Source organism: Podarcis muralis, chromosome 16, assembly GCF_964188315.1.
Source record: "Podarcis muralis chromosome 16, rPodMur119.hap1.1, whole genome shotgun sequence".
Taxonomy (NCBI): Eukaryota; Metazoa; Chordata; class Lepidosauria; order Squamata; family Lacertidae; genus Podarcis; species Podarcis muralis.
The window spans coordinates 25,945,549-25,963,373 of NC_135670.1; the positions used below are offsets into that span (position 1 = coordinate 25,945,549).

General features: G+C 45.4%; 1 protein-coding gene across 1 annotated transcript; it reads left to right on the top strand.

Moving 5' to 3' along the window:
* Positions 1-202: 202 nt before the first annotated feature.
* On the top strand, positions 203-17,220 carry RNF10 (ring finger protein 10). The gene is made up of 17 exons (XM_028711131.2): positions 203-845; positions 4,092-4,297; positions 5,239-5,435; positions 8,184-8,274; positions 8,422-8,606; positions 8,692-8,828; positions 9,426-9,586; positions 10,287-10,427; positions 10,645-10,900; positions 12,031-12,164; positions 12,674-12,791; positions 13,272-13,373; positions 13,739-13,876; positions 14,175-14,275; positions 14,718-14,778; positions 15,191-15,352; positions 16,147-17,220. Exons 1-17 carry the CDS (start codon positions 665-667, stop codon positions 16,218-16,220), a joined length of 2,445 nt encoding a protein of 814 aa, XP_028566964.2. The 5' UTR covers positions 203-664; the 3' UTR covers positions 16,221-17,220.
* Positions 17,221-17,825: the final 605 nt, after the last annotated feature.

Consider the following 17,825-nt stretch of genomic DNA (forward strand, 5'->3'; position numbering starts at 1 on the left):
GTTGCTTTTATTTTTGTCCTCCTTGGTCCTCTCAATAAAAGGCGAGGCCCGACGCAGGGACGAAGAGAGCATGCCGGGAGCTGTAGTTTCCCCGCGTTCCGATTCTGTTCCGTCAGTAGAGGGAGAAACGACAAAGCCCAGCGTGCCTTGCGACGGGCCGAGGCTGGCCCCTCCCACCTCTCCCAAACAGCCTCATCCGGGCCCTTGGCCGTCACTGTGGTCGGCGATTCGTCGCCATTACAGGGCAGCGGCGGCAACGGTCGTGCGGAGAGAGAGAGAGGCTGAGGCGGCCCGGGGGGCTTCCCTTGGGCGGCGACACTGCGGCCTTCCCGACGCCCTCGAGCCAAGGCCGGGCCGGGCCTCGCGGGGCTCCGTCCCTCCTCGCCGCCTCCTCTCTCTCGGCCGCCGCCGCCGCTCCGTCCGCGGGGCCCCGCAGGCCCGGCCGGCTCCCCCGCCTCCCCCTCCGCCTCTGACTCGGCTCTTGAGGCCTACCTGTCTCCGTTTCCCTCTTCAGGGCGAAGCCGTGAGGAAAATGTCGCCATGAAGGTGGCCGAGACGACTGCGCTGCGCCGACCCCGCCGCCGGGCCATGAGCCTGGGCCTCGGCCCCAGCCGCCGCCTCCTCCTTCGCAGTATCCGCAAGAGCGCCTCCGCGGCGCCCGTGAATGCTCCAGAGCGCGCCCGTCGCAGCAACAGCAGCTCCGGCCCACGACGTGATGGACAAGAGCAACCCCTGCGGCTCCGGCCTCGGCGCCGGCTCCTCTTCCTCGGCGTCGGCAGGCAAAGGGCAGCAGCCCCGCTCTAACTCGGCCGGCCCGGCCGGGGGAGAGTCCAAGCCCAAAGGCGGTAAGGGAGTTAGTTGGGCAGGCTTCCAGTTTGTGTGTGTGCTAGGTGCCAGGGAGAGCCGGTGGTGCGGTGGTTAGAGTGCCAGGCTAGGACCTGGCAGACCAGGGTTCGAATCCCCACTCGGGTCAGGAAGCTCGCTGGGTGACCCTGGGACCAGACACAACCTGAACAAGCTAGCCGGGTTGTTCCGGGTACTGGAGGAAGAGAGCCCATGTGTGTTATCTTTAGCTTCTTGGAGGAAAAGGTGGGCTATAATGCAAGCCATCGTTAAAATACAGGGTAGCACACAAGTCTTGCTCTTAAGCACCCTATAGGAACTTCCTGCCACAAGAAGGTGGAGGGGCTGGTGGAAAGTCCTCTTCTTTCAGTGTTCCTGGTGTGTGACCAAACCTCACAGGTGCCTCATGCCCTGAAAGTGGCTTTTTGGGCAGGTATGAATTATTTTAAGTTCCACAACATCTTGCAGATTTTCTCCGTCTTGGTGTGTATAGGATTGCAGCCATAAACATAAGTTCAGGACAGATAAAATGCCAGGTATTCAGGACAGACAGAAGAAAGTACTTGTACGTGTAGCCCATAGTTAAACTCTGGAGTTCACTTCCATAGGGGGGTAGTGATGGCCACAAACTTGGATGGCTTTAGGGAAGAGTGCTCTTGTGTTCCAATCTTCTTGGGGGTTTCCCTTGGGAGCATCTGGATGGCTATTAGAGAATAGGATGTTGGACAACATGGGTCATTGGCCTGATCCTACAGGGCTTTTCTTATGTTCTCAATCTTAGGTTTAGATTATGTGGTCAAGATGCTAATCTAAAGCTGAATGCATCCAAGGATTCTTTTAATTCATCTGCAGCTGCTCTTTGGCTCCTGCCTGTGTCTCTCATCGTATTCTGCCTTTTCCATTAGTTCCCTCTCTGCAGGAATATGGTCTTTGAAGTCCAAAGGGTATTTGTTGTGACTTCTGGGTTCTTGCTTACACTGTATTTATGGCCAAAATTGGAAGCAGTGCTGTGTTTGGACTGATGATACACTGACTTAATGGTTGGTTGCTGCTGCTAAAGAATGTAGTGTGGAGATAGAAGGTTTGGGTGGAGCAAGTGCTACTTCTGACTTTCACAAACCATGTGTCCCGGCACTGATTATATTCTAATCTACATAGCTAGTTGTGCAAGTGGCTGATTCTGAGTACGTAATCCTCAAATACTGGTAAGGTCAGTGTAACAAGCAGTTGCACTATTATTGTGACCTTTTACTTGGCTGGCAGTTACCAAATGTCTTTCATGAAAAACACCCTTCTTCCATACGTGATTCAAGCTGCAGAAGTCACCTGTATTGCTTGTAAAGGAATCTAATTACTCCCTCCCTACTTGTAGTTAGCTGTTTAGCTATTTGACTCTTAAGGTTGTAATTAGCAAACTATGATTGTCCATTATTATTGTAGACTTAGAGGCAACTTTTGACATTTGTTGGATTCCAAGTCCTATTAGCATAAATCAGCATAGCCAAATGTCTGGGAGCTCCAGAGGTTCCCCATCCCTCATATATATAGACCCCTGAGTCTCACTTGTCAGTGGTCTGGAAATAATTAAGATATCACAACAGCTGGATGTTGGTAAAAGTCTTGATTATTAGTCTAAGATATGTTTATTGGGTGTATCTCCATTGCCTAGTTGAAATAATAAGAAAAAAGAAAGACGAGTTGCAGTAAGCTTTAGGTTTTTACGCTGCCCACTCCTCTCTGCACAGCCAGGAGAAAGTATGGAAGGTTTTTTTCTGTTTCCTATTGAATACAGGTTGCTGTGCTGTCTGGACTCAGAACTGTAGTTAATCTTCACTGTAGTTGGTTTAAACAAGCTGCAGTTTGAAGTTGGCTTGTTGAACCTAAACCATAGTTAATGTAAGTGCAGTTTATTGTTGCAGAAAGTATGACTGCTGTGGTTAACCCAATGCAAAAGCTTTCAACCTTTTTTCTCCTAGCTGCACAGAAAGGAGTCTAAAAACCCAGTGTACTGCTGAGGTTCCTTCAGTTTGTTTACATCACAGGAAACTAACCATAATTTAGCATAATGTGCATATTCAGCCAATTAATAGAGTGTTACCTAAAATCTCAATAAAATGGCATGGTAGTGCCTCTGCATGCTGAAAAATATCTATATGTAGATAACAGCAATACTGAAGTTCCATATGTGCATACTGTGGTAGCCAGCATGGTACTCTCCAGATGTTGTAAGCTAAAATTACCATCTTCCCTGACCATTAGCAGGGATCTGATGCAAGCTTTAGTCCATAACATCTGGACAGCATCACATTAGCTACCCCTGACGTAAGCTGTATTTGCTGAAGTTGTGTGACTAGCTGAAAATATGACTGACTAAAATGCTCTGGGCACAGGTAGGAGCATGAGGATATCAGACTTTTTGCCCTATTTTTATAGTATCAGCCATGTGGGCAAGCACTATCCTTTGCCCTAGCTGTAATTTCTTCTTTCGGATTATTCTGCATGAGTCACTACAGAACTAGTGGCAATAGAGGCAAAGGTTTATCTTCCTGGAACAAGTTTTTAACATGATACTGCAATATATGCAAGAGATATGATTTGTTCAACAAATGCCCACTATATGTTCAACTGGCTGCTCTTGAAGGGGAGAAAGCTTCAGCATACAAATAAACAATTCACATTTAAAAAGACAAAACGTTGCTCCTATATAACTGTTTACAAACAGAACTATTTACTATAGACAGGCTCAATCACATGGTCTAATGTCAACTATATGTTCGCTAGCAGTTTTCTCTTGGCATAATTTAAAACAATGAATAATACAAACCACTGAGACTGCAGTATTTTACCAAGTTAATTGGTAGTAAACCCCACTGAATTCAATGGGACTTTTCAGTGGACGTGTATAGAATAGCACTGTTAAAATAGACAAATATTCAAGTAGCTTTTTCTGGGGATGAGTAGTAACAAAGCCCATAAAACAATGTGGATGCATCCTTGCAATAACTAAACATGTATTTTGTTGCTTCTGTGACTTTTCGGGTTGCATGTGGTGTTCTGCTTCTTGATAAAGCTTCTCCTGGGTTATCCTACTGATTTTTTGTTGCTTTAACATGGTATATGCTGCATGTTGCAGTAGGGGTTACTTGAAGGTGATTAGCTTAGTTGTAGTCAAGATTCCATTTTCCAGCCCTGAGACTCTGAACTTGGATTGCTTTCTTAAAAAGCCACTGCTTTATCTCTTTTTCTAGATGGAAAAAATGCAAGTGGATCCAAACAGCGTTATAATCGTAAACGAGAAACTTCGTATCCCAAAAATGATAACTTCGCCAGCCAATCCCGTCGCTCCTCTTCACAGAAAAGCAAAGCTTTTAATAAGATGCCCCCTCAGAGGGGTGGGCATGGCAGTGGCAGCAAACCTTTTAGCTCTTCTTCTAATGGTGGAAGACGAGATGAGGTGAGAATCTGTCTCGCCGGACCAGCCATATTTCTTGGGACGGGATGATTGCATGGTGATGCTACATATCTTGTGTAGAATGTGCTTGTGCTCTTTTGCTGTGTTCTGAAAAATGGGAAAGGATTCTGTATAGTGATTTTTACCTCATCTTCAAATCTAAATTGGTGCCAACAGCTGTGGAGGAAGCTAGAACAGCAACTAGAAAGTGTTGTGCGATAAGTTCTTTCCTTTACCTGTTAGGAAGCTTATCTTCAATTGCTGCCCCTTATCCAGGGGTGGATAACATCCATTTTTAAAAACATCAAAACCCTTCTTTTATGCAGCCACAATGGGACATGCCATGCCTAAAGTACCACAAATAGTGTTTTGTTTTGTTTTGATGAGTCTGTAGTGTGTTAAGTTTTGCTTGTACAACTAGCAGAAAGATATGTAAGGAATGGATGAAACTGTTGAAAGATCTACATTTGTGTCTCCATATCTGACCTGGCCTCTTCTGCAGCTAAAATTTATCTGACAGACAGTGTAATCTGTTTATTTGAAATACCAGTTGTTAGCAATACCAATTGGTATTTCATGCTGTAAAATGTGCTCATCATAGGCCTTACAAGTAAGTTAGCAATTGAGTAGGAAGTAATGATCTCAGATGTTTGGCTTGTAATTTATCAAATTTGATGTAAAATTAATTTTCCTGTGTGTTGTGGAATAAGAGTTGTTTGAAACTGACTGATTTGAACATTGCTGTCTGAATTGAGCCTCCAAAACACTGAAGGTGTTACTCTCATTTGTGTACTAAATCTTACAGTGCAGCAGTCTTTTATAGTAAATGCTCTTTGTACATGTGTTGCCTACACTACACACCAGTGCAAAAAACCATGTTTATGGGGCACAGCTTTTGAAAACTGTTTTATTGGTGTATTCTAAGTGACTCATTGTCTTTTCAGGTAGCAGAGGCCCAGCGGGCAGAGTTCAGCCCTGCCCAGTTCTCTGGACCCAAGAAAATTAGCCTGAACCACTTGCTGAACTTCACCTTTGAACCTCGCGGCCAAGCAAGCTACGTTGGGAATGGCCGTGGCAGTTGGGGCAAGAGGAACAGATGGGAGAACAAGCCTTTCAGCAAGGAGCTTTTCCTACAGGCCAAGTGAGTGGGAGGTCAACACAAGGTTGTTGTTGCCTTTCATATGCCCAAGGGAGAATGATTCATTGTGCACTTTTAAATTTTATGCTCTGGTTTCTATAGACACTTTAGAAGCCTTTTGTAGTAGTAATTCCGAGAGTGAGTTGAGAGTAAGCCTTGAAAGGTAACAATTGAAGGAAATGAAGGCATTTTCAATATTTCTTCTTTGGTACCATGTTATTCTTTATTAAATATGTAAGTGTTGGATTGGCTTCCTGCATGAAGTTGATCCACATACTAGTAATACTGTAATAAGGCAGGGGTGACTAACCTGTTGTCCTTCAGATGTTGCCAGGCTACAATTGCCACCATTTTTGACCATTGGCCATGATTCCTGGGGATGATGGGAGATGGGAGTCAAACATCTGTAGGGCCATAGGCTACCCACCCCTGTACTAATGTGATCCTGCTATTATTTTTTATGTTGTCCTATGTAGTGACGTGAGGTGAGAATATTCTCTGCTAGAAAATTCTCTGGCGAATATTCTCCACAAACTGTAAATTCTAATGTAAGAACCAGTTTTACAAGCTACATTAAATTCTTTTAGTAAATAATAAGTCAAGCTTGATATTGTCAGTGTAAGTAATGAATAATGATTTTTAAAAATCTATTATACATACACAACATAATTAGAATTGTTGCTATGGTTAGTAGCAGGCTTAGTGATTAACGAGAGTCATTCAGGTTGAATTTTCAATTTCAGGTTTGGTGCAAAAAATCAAAGAATGTGAATTGACTGCATTGCCCCATTGAATAAAAGTATCTACAGTTTTTGGTTGCCATCTGAACAAGTTTACCCATGAATAAACATGTATATTAACTAATTATATCACTTTCAATGCATAAAATGACATCACAAGTCTTACATACCGTATTTTTCGCTCTATAACACGCACCTGACCATAACACGCACATCGTTTTTAGAGGAGGAAAACAAGGGAAAAAATATTCTGAATGAAACAGTGGACGTATCATTTTTGTGCTTCATGCTGTGGCCACAGACATGTGATCTGATGGTGAATTTGGGGTGACCCAATGCAAAAATCCTGAGAATCCCTGTGGATCCATGCTTTGTAACCACGTTTTTGCACCATTGCAGCCCCAGGCAACAGTGGGTGCGTGATTTTTTTGGGGGGGCAGGCTGTAGCCATGGACATGCTATGTGCTCTGATGGTGAATTTTGGCTGACCCAATGCAAAGATCCTGAGGATCCATGTGGACCCATACTTTTTAACCACGTTTTTGCACCATTGCAGCCCCAGGCAACAGTGGGTGCATGATTTTTTTGGGGGGGGACAGGCTGTAGCCATGGACATGCTATGTGCTCTGATGGTGAATTTTGGCTGACCCAATGCAAAGATCCTGAGGATCCATGTGGATCCATGCTTTGTAACCACGTTTTTGCACCATTGCAGCCCCAGGCAACAGTGGGTGCATGATTTTTTTTTGGGGGGGGGGGACAGGCTGTAGCCATGGACATGCTATGTGCTCTGATGGTGAATTTTGGCTGACCCAATGCAAAGATCCTGAGGATCCATGTGGATCCATGCTTTGTAACCACGTTTTTGCACCATTGCAGCCCCAGGCAACAGTGGGTGCATGATTTTTTTTTGGGGGGGGGACAGGCTGTAGCCATGGACATGCTATGTGCTCTGATGGTGAATTTTGGCTGACCCAATGCAAAGATCCTGAGGATCCATGTGGATCCATGCTTTGTAACCACGTTTTTGCACCATTGCAGCCCCAGGCAACAATGGGTGTGTGATTTTGGGGGGGCAGGCTGTAGCCATGGACATGCTGTGTGCTCTGATGGTGAATTTGGGGTGACCCAATGCAAAGATCCTGAGGATCCATGTGGATCCATGCTTTGTAACCACATTTTAAGTGGGGAGGGAAGGAAAAACACAGAAGGCTAAGAATGCAGGAGAGGGCTATAACGTGAGGAAAGGAAGGCAAAAGTTTTCCCCCACCCACCCACACAAGCCAGCCAGCCTGCGCTCTCTCTCTCTCCCTCTCCCTCCCACCAGCATGACAGAAGAAAGCATTTTAACTGCATTAAGAACTATTTAGCAGCGAAACCTAAGCTTTGCCATCCCTTAAGAGGTACAGACACTGTAATCTTCCAGATCGCATGAATTTACAGGCAAAACACTGTTTAAGGATTTCATCCTTTTAAATGGAAGAAAGCATATTTGAATGCTGTGTGTCTCCAAAAACAAAAAGCAGGAAGTCAAATCAGAATTTTAAGCCGAACCTGTAATCTCTCTTCCCTTCACAAACATTGTTCCCTCCGGAGCAGGGAGAGGATAGAACGAGGGACGCTCTGCTCTCCCCTCTACTTGCCTGGAGGGGAGGGGCTTTCCCTGCTCTTTGTTCCGTTTGAGCAAACACAGTAACGAAACAGAGCAGGGTGGGCAGTAAGACCCTGAGGCAGAATGCAGGAAAGCCACCACTTCCTCTCTCACGGAGCTCCCTTCTCCCTGAAGCGCGGTTTGATTTTTGCCTCATTTTTCGGCTCCAGGGACCACACATTCGCTGCATAACACGCACAGACATTTCCCCTTCCTTTTTAGGAGAAAAAATCTGCGTGTTATAGAGCGAAAAATACGGTAATTGTGATCCTGAATACCTGTATTTCTGGATTCTTTTCAGATAGCTTAGCCTCAGATAAGTATTCAATATTTTCTGTTTTTTCTGTGTTTGCTTTCCAGCTGCCAGTTTGTGGTGTGTGATGACCAGGACTACACAGTTCATTTCACTGACCCAGACACCTTGGTCAACTGGGACTTTGTGGAACAAGTGGTAAGTAGCAATGCACTTGCCTTGAAAGCTTTATTACACAAACTTACACTTACCACTTGAGTTTAGGCTCAGTTCTCCAGTCTATTAAAGTCATATTTTAGAGTGAAATGATAGCATAGTAAATGGTACTCTGTTGCACTTTCGCAGCGGATTTGCAGCCATGAAGTCCCCTCTTGCCCAATATGCTTATACCCGCCTACTGCTGCCAAGATCACTCGCTGTGGGCACATCTTCTGCTGGGCATGCATCCTGCATTATCTCTCTTTGAGTGAGAAGACTTGGAGTAAGTGCCCCATCTGTTATGGCTCGATTCACAAGAAAGACCTGAAAAGGTAAAAGAGGTTCTCTGAGCGATGCCTTATTTTTTATTGGCTCACAAGTCACCTATCGCTCATCACTTCCCTTTTGTTTTTGCAGCGTTGTTGCTTTGGAAACCCGTCAGTATGCAATTGGCGACACAATTACCATGCAACTGATGCGACGGGGGAAAGGTGTCTTGATACCGCAGCCCAAGTCAAAGCTGGTGAATGTGGAACAGCCTATTCATCTAGGAGGTGAGCGGCAAAGAGGGAAGTTGGGTAGACCTTGCTGCCATTTGTGCAGTATCTGGGGCATAATCTAGTACAAAGTTTTCTGGCTTGAGCTGCCTTGAAATGAATAGGAGCAGCACAAAAATCAGTCTTGGAGTGGAGCTATATCTTTCCAGCTGGGACTTCAAAAATCAGTGGAGCTATATCTTTCCACCTGGGACTTCAAAGGGGTCCGTTGGACCTTAATAGCAGATAGAGAATGAACAAAAGGTTTCAGGTGGTAAAGCAGGGAGTGCTGACAGTCCTTGCAATCCAGAGAGACTGTCACGGGCACCACACATCCCAGGCAGCCAAGCACTCGCTGCAGCCTAGTATATAGGCTGCAAGTGAAGGCTTCTTTCAAGCCTAATTTAATGGAGGGGAGCAACCCCTGTGGTTGCTAGGGAAGGCCTCTAGAGCCCCTAAACAGCTGGGAAAGCATTGCTGCACCTCTGGCATAAATGCAGGCTGTGGCTATCAAGACAGCAAGCAGATCACAAGAGTGTTAACTTGTAGGATGTCTTCCAACTGGATGGCTACGTTCATCTCAGTGTACCATTAACTTGGCATGTCTTTGTCCAGATGAGCAACATGGACAGTACTCCAAGCTGCTTCTGGCCTCCAAGGCTCAGGTGCTGCAGGAGGTTATCCTGGAGGAGAAGGTGGCACTCTTGCGCCAGTATGAGGAGGACAAGCACACACCTGAAGCATGTTTCATTGAGGCTGCCATTCAGGAGCTGAAGGTGAGGCATCGCCGGGTTTTGAGTAATGTGATGTAGGGAAATCCGTGGGTTTTACTAGTTGCTCATGGCACCTGTTCAATGTGAGTGACTCCGAGCATTTTTATTGTGTATTTCCCTATTTTGGCAGGTGGCCAAAGGGTGGGGGGTTTTTTGGGGGGGAGGGGTGTTGACAAGCACAAATACTGCTGAAGTTGTAGCTTGAGCAAATAGGAATATTTATTTTGTAAAAATTTATACACCATTTGATTGTAAAAACCCTCAAAGCAGTTTACAAAAAGGTCATGCCATAAAATCAGGGGAAATGTGCAATACATTAAAACATGCAAGAAATTAATATACTAAAAGAGATTAAAAACCACATCAGCATTTCTAAGTATCTGGGTAGGCTTGTCTTTATTTATTTATTTAGGAATAATGGTTTTTAAGGGTTTTTTTCCAGTTTACTCTTTCATCTTGACTCATCAGTTTACTCTTGCTTCCAGTTTTCTCTTTCATCTTCACAATAACCTTGCAAGATGGGTTTGACCTTAAGTCACACAGAACCCAGGTAGTTTGTTGCCACTGTCACCAGTGCCTGTTTCTTGTTCTCTGGAAGGGCGTAAGTGATGGTTAAACATCAAGAGGAGCAGTCTGAAACATCTGGAGAGCATCAGGCTGTTGATGTGATGCTGAAATTAACAATGTTTGGCTTGGCTTTTAGGATCGAGAGGGAAACTTGATGTCCGACAAAAGCAGAGAGAGTGATGTTGCAGGAACCACGGCAGCTGTGGAGGCTCTCATTGTGACGGAGTCATCTGACAAAGAAGCAGTAGCAGTAGTAGTAGCGACCCAGGAGAGGAAGGTGAGAGCTTGAGTGCTTTTGAAATATTGTTATCTCACTCTATTCAATAACTATTTTAAGGTCATTAGAATGGGGTGAACCTAGCTTCAGTCCTTGTGCCCCAGAGACCATTAAGCTAAACACTCCAGGGTGACTTCAGGAAAGAGATGGCAGAGATAACTTGCTTGCTTGAATGGGTTGAGAAAGATGGATATCAACAACTCTCTATTCTTAACAGCCTATTCTGGAGTATCTCTCTGCTTTTGAAGAAGAAATCCTGGAGCCACCTCCTGTAGATTCTGCGGCTGCTGTCCTGCCCCCTTTTGAGGTGGAAGAGGCAGTGGGAGTGGATGATGCCGAGGAATCTGGCAGGGACCTACCGGGCACAAGTGAGATGGAAGGAGCCAGTCTGCCTGAACCTGCCTGCGAGAAACCTGAAACAGCATTCAGCAGTGGGCACCCAAGCACCACCCCTTTCTACTACTTCTATCAAGGTTAGCTCAACAATGTCAAGGCAAGGGTAGGGAAGCCTTTCGCAGTTCAAGGTCTGCATTTCCTCGTGGGGAGCCTTCTGGGGGGCAGCATGTCAGTGGTGGACAGGCCAAAGGCAAAAAGTACATAGTGTGATGGATATGGCTACATGTTTGTGCAGTGGACACACAATGTCTCTCTACCTTTCATCCAAATGAGCAAGAGATACTATCATAATTCAAGGATCCATTCCAGCTAGGCAAATCTGCTCACAGAGGGTACAGAGGAGAGAGGCCTGGCATAGGGGAGGGTCCTGAGGGGCCAAACAGAGAAGCTTGGGGGGCTGCATTAGGACCCCAGGCCTGAGGTACCCCACCCCTGATGTAAGGCTTCAGAAGATCACTGTGTGACATGCTTCACCAACAATAACTTTCTTCAAGGGAAGCCAGCCTTTTGGGGGCGGGGAAAAGGCCTTAAGAGCTTTGGTTGAGGCAGAGACACATAGCAGAACAAAAAATGAGGGGTTGTCAGTGCCCTGTGGAGCGATGCCCTCCCTGTTTTGTGCTACCTGGGTGTAGGTGGGTGCTACACACAAAGGGGGCTCTTAGGTTATTGGTTCCCAAGGATGGATTGAGAGCTACTTCCCTGAAGAAAACAGGAGATTCTTTGGTACTCTGCTCTCAGAAATAAGGAGAATCTGCTATGTTCTAGTTTTGGAGGCAGTGGTAGTGATGCTGGGAGAGGGGAAAGCGAAACATCAATATGGACTCTCAGAAGTGCAAATAAAGGCTTAATGACCCACTGCATTTCCGGGGATGCCATAATTAAGCGAAACACTATTGAACAGCAGTCCCTGCTAGAGTCTCAAAGGTGGTTTGCAATTGACGTTTGGAACTGGAGTGAGGTGGCTATTCAAGGCAGAATCAAATACCCTACTGGATTATTCCTCTTATTAATTATTATTAATTTATATGCTGCTTAAGTGGCATTTGGCAATTAAAAACCTATGTGCAGCAGCCCCAGGTGCATACAGAGGAGCACTGTGTAGACTTGGGGCTGCTGTGTCTCGTAAGTGGGTCAAGAGAGCAGGGCGCGTTGCCCTGTTTCCCCTGCTTTCCATAACTGTCCTGCAACTTCTCTTCCAATGCTGTAGCTGAGGACGGGCAGTGCCTGTACCTTCACCCAGTGAATGTCCGCTGTCTTGTGCACGAGTACGGCAGCCTGGAGAAGAGCCCAGAGAAAATCACAGCCACCGTGGTGGAGATATCTGGCCACTCCATGACAGAGGTAACGACACCCAGGATTGCCCTGAGTGTGTATTTTGACTGTGGCTGAGCTATTGTCTGAGGTATAGGTACCTTCATAGATTTTGCCTTTGCAAGAATTTATTATGTCCTGGAATGATTTTCTGGCTGTGTGCCGGGAGGCGGGTTTAGGTGCACTTGAGTGTTTCTCACACTTGGAAATACTCATAACTGGCACTGGCTTGGCTTTATTTGGTAAAAATAAGGCATTTTTTATTTACATTGACCAGCATTCTCTTTACACAACATGACTTCAGGGAATGGGTATGGGGTAGGGTTACCATATTTCAAAAATTGAAAATCCAGACACAAAAGTTTAGTTTTTCTTTCAAAATCTCCCCCAAAAATCTTCATTTTTTGAGCTATTTCTAAGTAAATTCGCCAAAAAAATCAACATTTCTGTTATGCGTTGTCATATGCCCAGGCAGGGAGGTGTGTTTGAAGGTTGCACAACCAGCTCTCTTCTTTCTAAACCCCCAACCCCACCTGCAGGACGTGCGGCAGCGTCATCGTTACCTGTGTCATTTGCCACTCACCTGTGAGTTCAGTATCTGTGAACTAGCTTTGAAGCCTCCTATCATTTCGAAGGAAACACTGCAGATGTTCTCAGGTGAGCATTGGGAAGTTCTGTTTTTCTGTTGCAATTCCCAGTTGTAGCTGAAGAGTTGCTTTCCACATAACATAAAATGGGAGTAGCCGGTATGGTGTCCTCCCAATGTTGTTGTTGGACTCCCAAATCCCATCAATCCCATGCCAGCTTGGCCAGTTGTCAGGAATGATGGGGGTTGCCGTCCAACAGTATCTAGAGGGCACCATGTTAGCCACCCTGATTTAAGGCTCAGTGCTGAGAAGAGAGGGGGGCATGTAATGGATGTGGGTGTGCTTGGGTTTGGAAACAAATATTGGAAAACTGTGAAGTCTAATCCTGCAACAGAAAATGGAAACTGAAACCCCATCATTGTTGGGCTTCTAAAGGAGGTGCCACTGGTGACTACTACCAAAGGGGGACAGGGAAGGAACAGGGAAGGTGCTTTTTCTTTGCTGTTCTGAGCAGTCTGTCTCACCTGGGAACTCTCCCAATGGCTCTTAGATGACATTGAGAAAAGGAAGCGTCTGAGACAGAAGAAAGCTCGTGATGAGCGACGTCGGGAGCGCAGGATTGAGATGGAGGAGAACAAGAAGCAAGGCAGATGTAAGTGGTAACCTTGCCCTCCTCTTCTATAAAGAACTGCTTGGTCTGACGATTGGTGTAGATGGAAGCACCTTAGTAAGTGGGAGGAGAGGGGGCGGTTGTGACTCACGTTGGCCTTTTGTGACCGGGGTTGTGGTGGTATAATTTGAAACAGGCCAGTGAGTATGTAGAAATGGCAGGTGGTGGGAATGCCATATTTTAAGCATTGAAGCTAATGAATTTCTCAATGGCAATATGGCTTTAACACCCCTCTGAAAAGGAAGAAGATGCACGAGGGAGTAGATGTCACTTGAATTGATCTGAATCATTGGCATAGGAGTGAATAACTTTTCTCACAGAGATAAAACTTTTGGTTTTCTGTCTAGATCCAGAAGTTCATATTGCTTTAGAGAACTTGCAGCAGTTCCCTGCCTTCAGCGCATGCTCAGGAGAGTATGCAGGCACTGAGAACCAGAGTGATGCTCTGCTCTCTCCTGTTGGTTCAAGTCCCATTTCTCAATCAGGTGAGCAGCTGAAAAAGACCTGGGTACCTAGCTACTGTGATCACTCTCTAAAGGTTTACTTCCACTTCCTTAGCAGAATCATCCATGGGTGGGATAATGCAGACAAAAGACGGGAACACCTGAATAGCAGCTACTGGAAGGAAGGTGTTCCTGAATTTAAAATAGCATCAAACATGAAACTAATGAGACTTGGAAGACCAGTGCCTGAGAAAGAAGGATGCACAGGTGCATGAGAGGCCCATACCTGTTCTCATGCCTCTTAGTTTGTATAGTAAATGTGTGATTTTTCTCCTTGCAGAGTCCATGTATACTCCACTGTCTCCCGCAGGCAGTCTTGGCAGCCCTTCACTCTTTGTTGGAAATCTGGAGGAGGAATCTACCCTCCCCTCCTTTGCCCAGGTGTGTGCTTTGTGCAGGACTTTCCGCTGCACCCAATCAGTTCTTCATTATGAGAATTGTTTAAGGAATCTGCTTGTGATTCAAGCATAAATGAAGCCTGAACCCAGAACTACAAAATTGTCCACACTGCTTTATCACTTCTGAGTAAACAACGAAAAGGTGTTTGCTATCAATAACTGTCATGGGCTGGTTGGATGCAGAGTGGTGGGCGACATCAGCTGTGACCACTAGGACAGAGCTGTTCTTGTTTCTTTGAATAATGAGTTAACTTCACTGACATCAGGTGCTTTATTCCTGACCTATTCCTTACTCCAGCTCCTGACGTTAACCTTTAAAGTAGCTTTAGCTGTCCTGTTGAAATGCCCTCCATTGATCTCAAGCCACCTTTAGTCACAGATTGGTAGCGTGAGGCTGATCTGACTCTTGTACTTGTTTTTGGTAGATGCTGAGGGCTGGAAAAGCTAAACCAGAAACATGGAATAGTTTTCAGCCAAAGAAGAAAGGTAAGCAAAGTGATTCTTCTTAGCTTAGTGTCTCCAAGAGGCAGCACCTTTGTAGAGTTGAGTCTATCTCAATTTATAGCCAACCTTTCTATATATGGCACCCAAGATGGTTAACACCAATCATAAAAAATTACGATAAAATGGTTAAAGATGTTTGTCACATTTTTAAATAAAAAATAAAGTCGCTAGCAATGAAACACCAAATAGTGACTACATTAGAGCAAGTTACAAGGATCCATAAATAAAGTCAGCCAAGCCAAAGGCCTGTCTCAATTTATAAAAGCCTTTGTCTTACAATGGAAGGATATCAGAGGTGTCTATGTGTGTTTCTTTTCAGTGGTGCCTCAGAGCACTTATGACAGAGGCCTGTTCAGACTCCCCAGTGATTTAAAAACAGCCGCTTTTATTTCAGAGGAAAACTCCACCCTGGCTCCGCCCGCTCCAGGAGACAGTGATGGGGAGAGCGATAACTCGGACCGTGTACCTGTGCCTAGTTTCCAGAACTCCTTCAGCCAAGCTATCGAGGCAGCCTTCCTGAAACTGGACAAGCCGTCCACTTCTGACCATCTCTTGGGTAAGAGAAGAGATGGGAAATAGCCCAGTAGTGTGGGTGGGGGCGCTCAGTTGTTCAGCTCCTTAACGCTGATGTAGGGGGAGACTTGCACAACCGCTTGTCTATGGTACATTTGCAATGTCCCTCTTGGGTGATGCCTGACATGGCCATCTCCAATTCAGGTGCTTCTGATAGTCGTACATAATATTGGAGCACAGTGAAGGGCAAACCTAGCTAGATATGTTGAACAATGCTTATACAGTCTCACAGTCATCTTTGCTCTGATGCTGTGGGAGTTTACTGGGCCAGCTTGACTCTCTGAGATGTGCAGGGTTCGTCATGGGACCTACTGCCACTGACTATGTCCCCACCCTTGCTCTGGCCAGTGACCAGCCAGGCATCCATGTTTCAAAGGCTTGAATGTGAAGCCGAAAGTTTTTGATCCAAAGGATAGGGGGCTTGAGAATGAGCTTGCCAGTGGACGCCTTCCCACAGGAAGCCTGCCCTGGTTCTATATTTCCAGGGATGAGTTTTTATTTAGCCCAGGGACAGTGAACCTGTGGCCCTGCAGAAGTTGCTGGACTATATATTTTCCATCATCCTGGGCCATGCAGGCTGCTGTGGCTGATGGGAGCTGGAGTCCAGCAACAAGTCAAAGGCCTAAATGGGCTCCTGTAGTTGCAGGATGATCCCTTATTGCAGGGTGTGTGTGCATATATAAAAGGAAATTGCTTCTTTGGAGTAAGTCATTAGTTTAGCATCTCTGATATGGAACATGTTGCTTCTGGTGACTCAGGCTGTTGTTTCTTTTACAGAGGAAAAAAGAGGCAGGAAAAAGAAGCAGAAGCAAAAGTTGCTGTTCAGCACTTCAGTGGTTCATACCAAGTGATCATACTAACGGACAGATTTCTTCACCTGGTTCTCTTTTGTTTGCTTTTGTGTTTTTGCTGCTATAGAAAAAAAAGTATTTAAGTTTGAGCAGAATAAGTCTGTTTCTGGGACTTGGGAAGGTGCATAGGAATTAAAAAGGATTACTTGTCCAGTTAATACCAAAACAAAGTATTGCATCGCAGAAGCCAAAGTGCCAGGGCTGTGCCAAGTATAACTCCTTTGACCTGGGAATAATACTGTGGTCAGGACGGCACACTTGCTTGTCACTTGAAGCAGGCAGGGAGCTCCTGATGCTTCCGGCCTGTGTGAAAAGGAGTCTACTGACTGCAGTGGGCTGGGTGATAACATCTGCTCCTGGCAAATTGGTAACTAAAGGAACCTGGCTATAGAGCATACACTGATTGTTGTGTCGTTTTGATTAGCGCTGCTTATAAAGAATTGGGGGGGGGGGGTAGTGGAGGAGGAAATAATTCAACTTATACCTGCTATTTTTAATCTTTTCCCCAAAGGGCAAAAGCTGGGGAAAGGTACTTTGGGAAGGCTTTCCTGAGTAATCTGATGGGTTCTGGAGGCCAATTGTATTCAGCTAGGCAAGAGAGAGTAATGCCCTTTCTGCTGCTCTTGGGTGTTAATGGTGCTAAGGTTACTTGGAGAGAAATTAGAAGCCCCCCCCCCCCCCCCCCGCAGAGCAGGTAGCTTGTATGCACATGCAGGTCAAACCCCTAAGGATCTGGAGGTCATGGTCTTCCGTTTGCTTGGTTCTGGGATTTAGTTTGGGTTTGTATAATGTACATTTTAGCCTTCCATTCTTTTTCTCTCCTCACTCTTCCAGCCCCTACTTTGTTTTGAGAAGTGGTCTCATTCTGCACTGCTTGTGGCTTGATCTGAAACTAATTACTACTAAGAATAAAAGTGTCAGTTCCGTTGAATACAATGAACTTCAGTGTACCATACCAGCAAGGGTGAAATTAGTTGCAATAAACCATATGCACAAGGTGTTTCCCTGAGCTGTACCTTACTCTCTTTTTAACAGACTATTCTGCATCAAGCCCTTTTCATTTAGGTTCATTTCTGTGACCAGGAAAAAAATGTCTTCCAACCAAACCTGGCTTCCCGTTTATTTAAGGGAAGACACCAAAGACAGTTTTAGTATCTGAGGGTCCTATAAAAGCTGTAATGTACAAAAGCTGACCTTGGTGCCAGTTTTTATTTTGGCTGAATTAGCTTAGACTTAATGTGGCTTTAGCAGCTGAGCCTTTACAATTTTTGTACTTTGGACAAAAGCCTAAAGCAGGCTTTGCCAACCTGGAACCATGCAAATGCTTTGGACTACAGCTCTCATCTAGTGAGTCATAGGTCTTAAGAACATAAGATCCTGTATCAGGCCAGTGGCCAATCTAGTCCAATATCCTGTTCTCGCTGTGGCCAACCAGATGCCTATGAGAAACCAGCAAGCAAGACCCAAGCACAAGAGCACTCTCCTCCTGTGGCTTCCAGCACCTAGTATTCAGCAGCATTGTTGCCTCTAGATGTGAAGTCAGAGCATATAGCCTCTATCATGGCCAGTAGCAATCAATAGCACTCTCCTCCAAAACATGGAAGG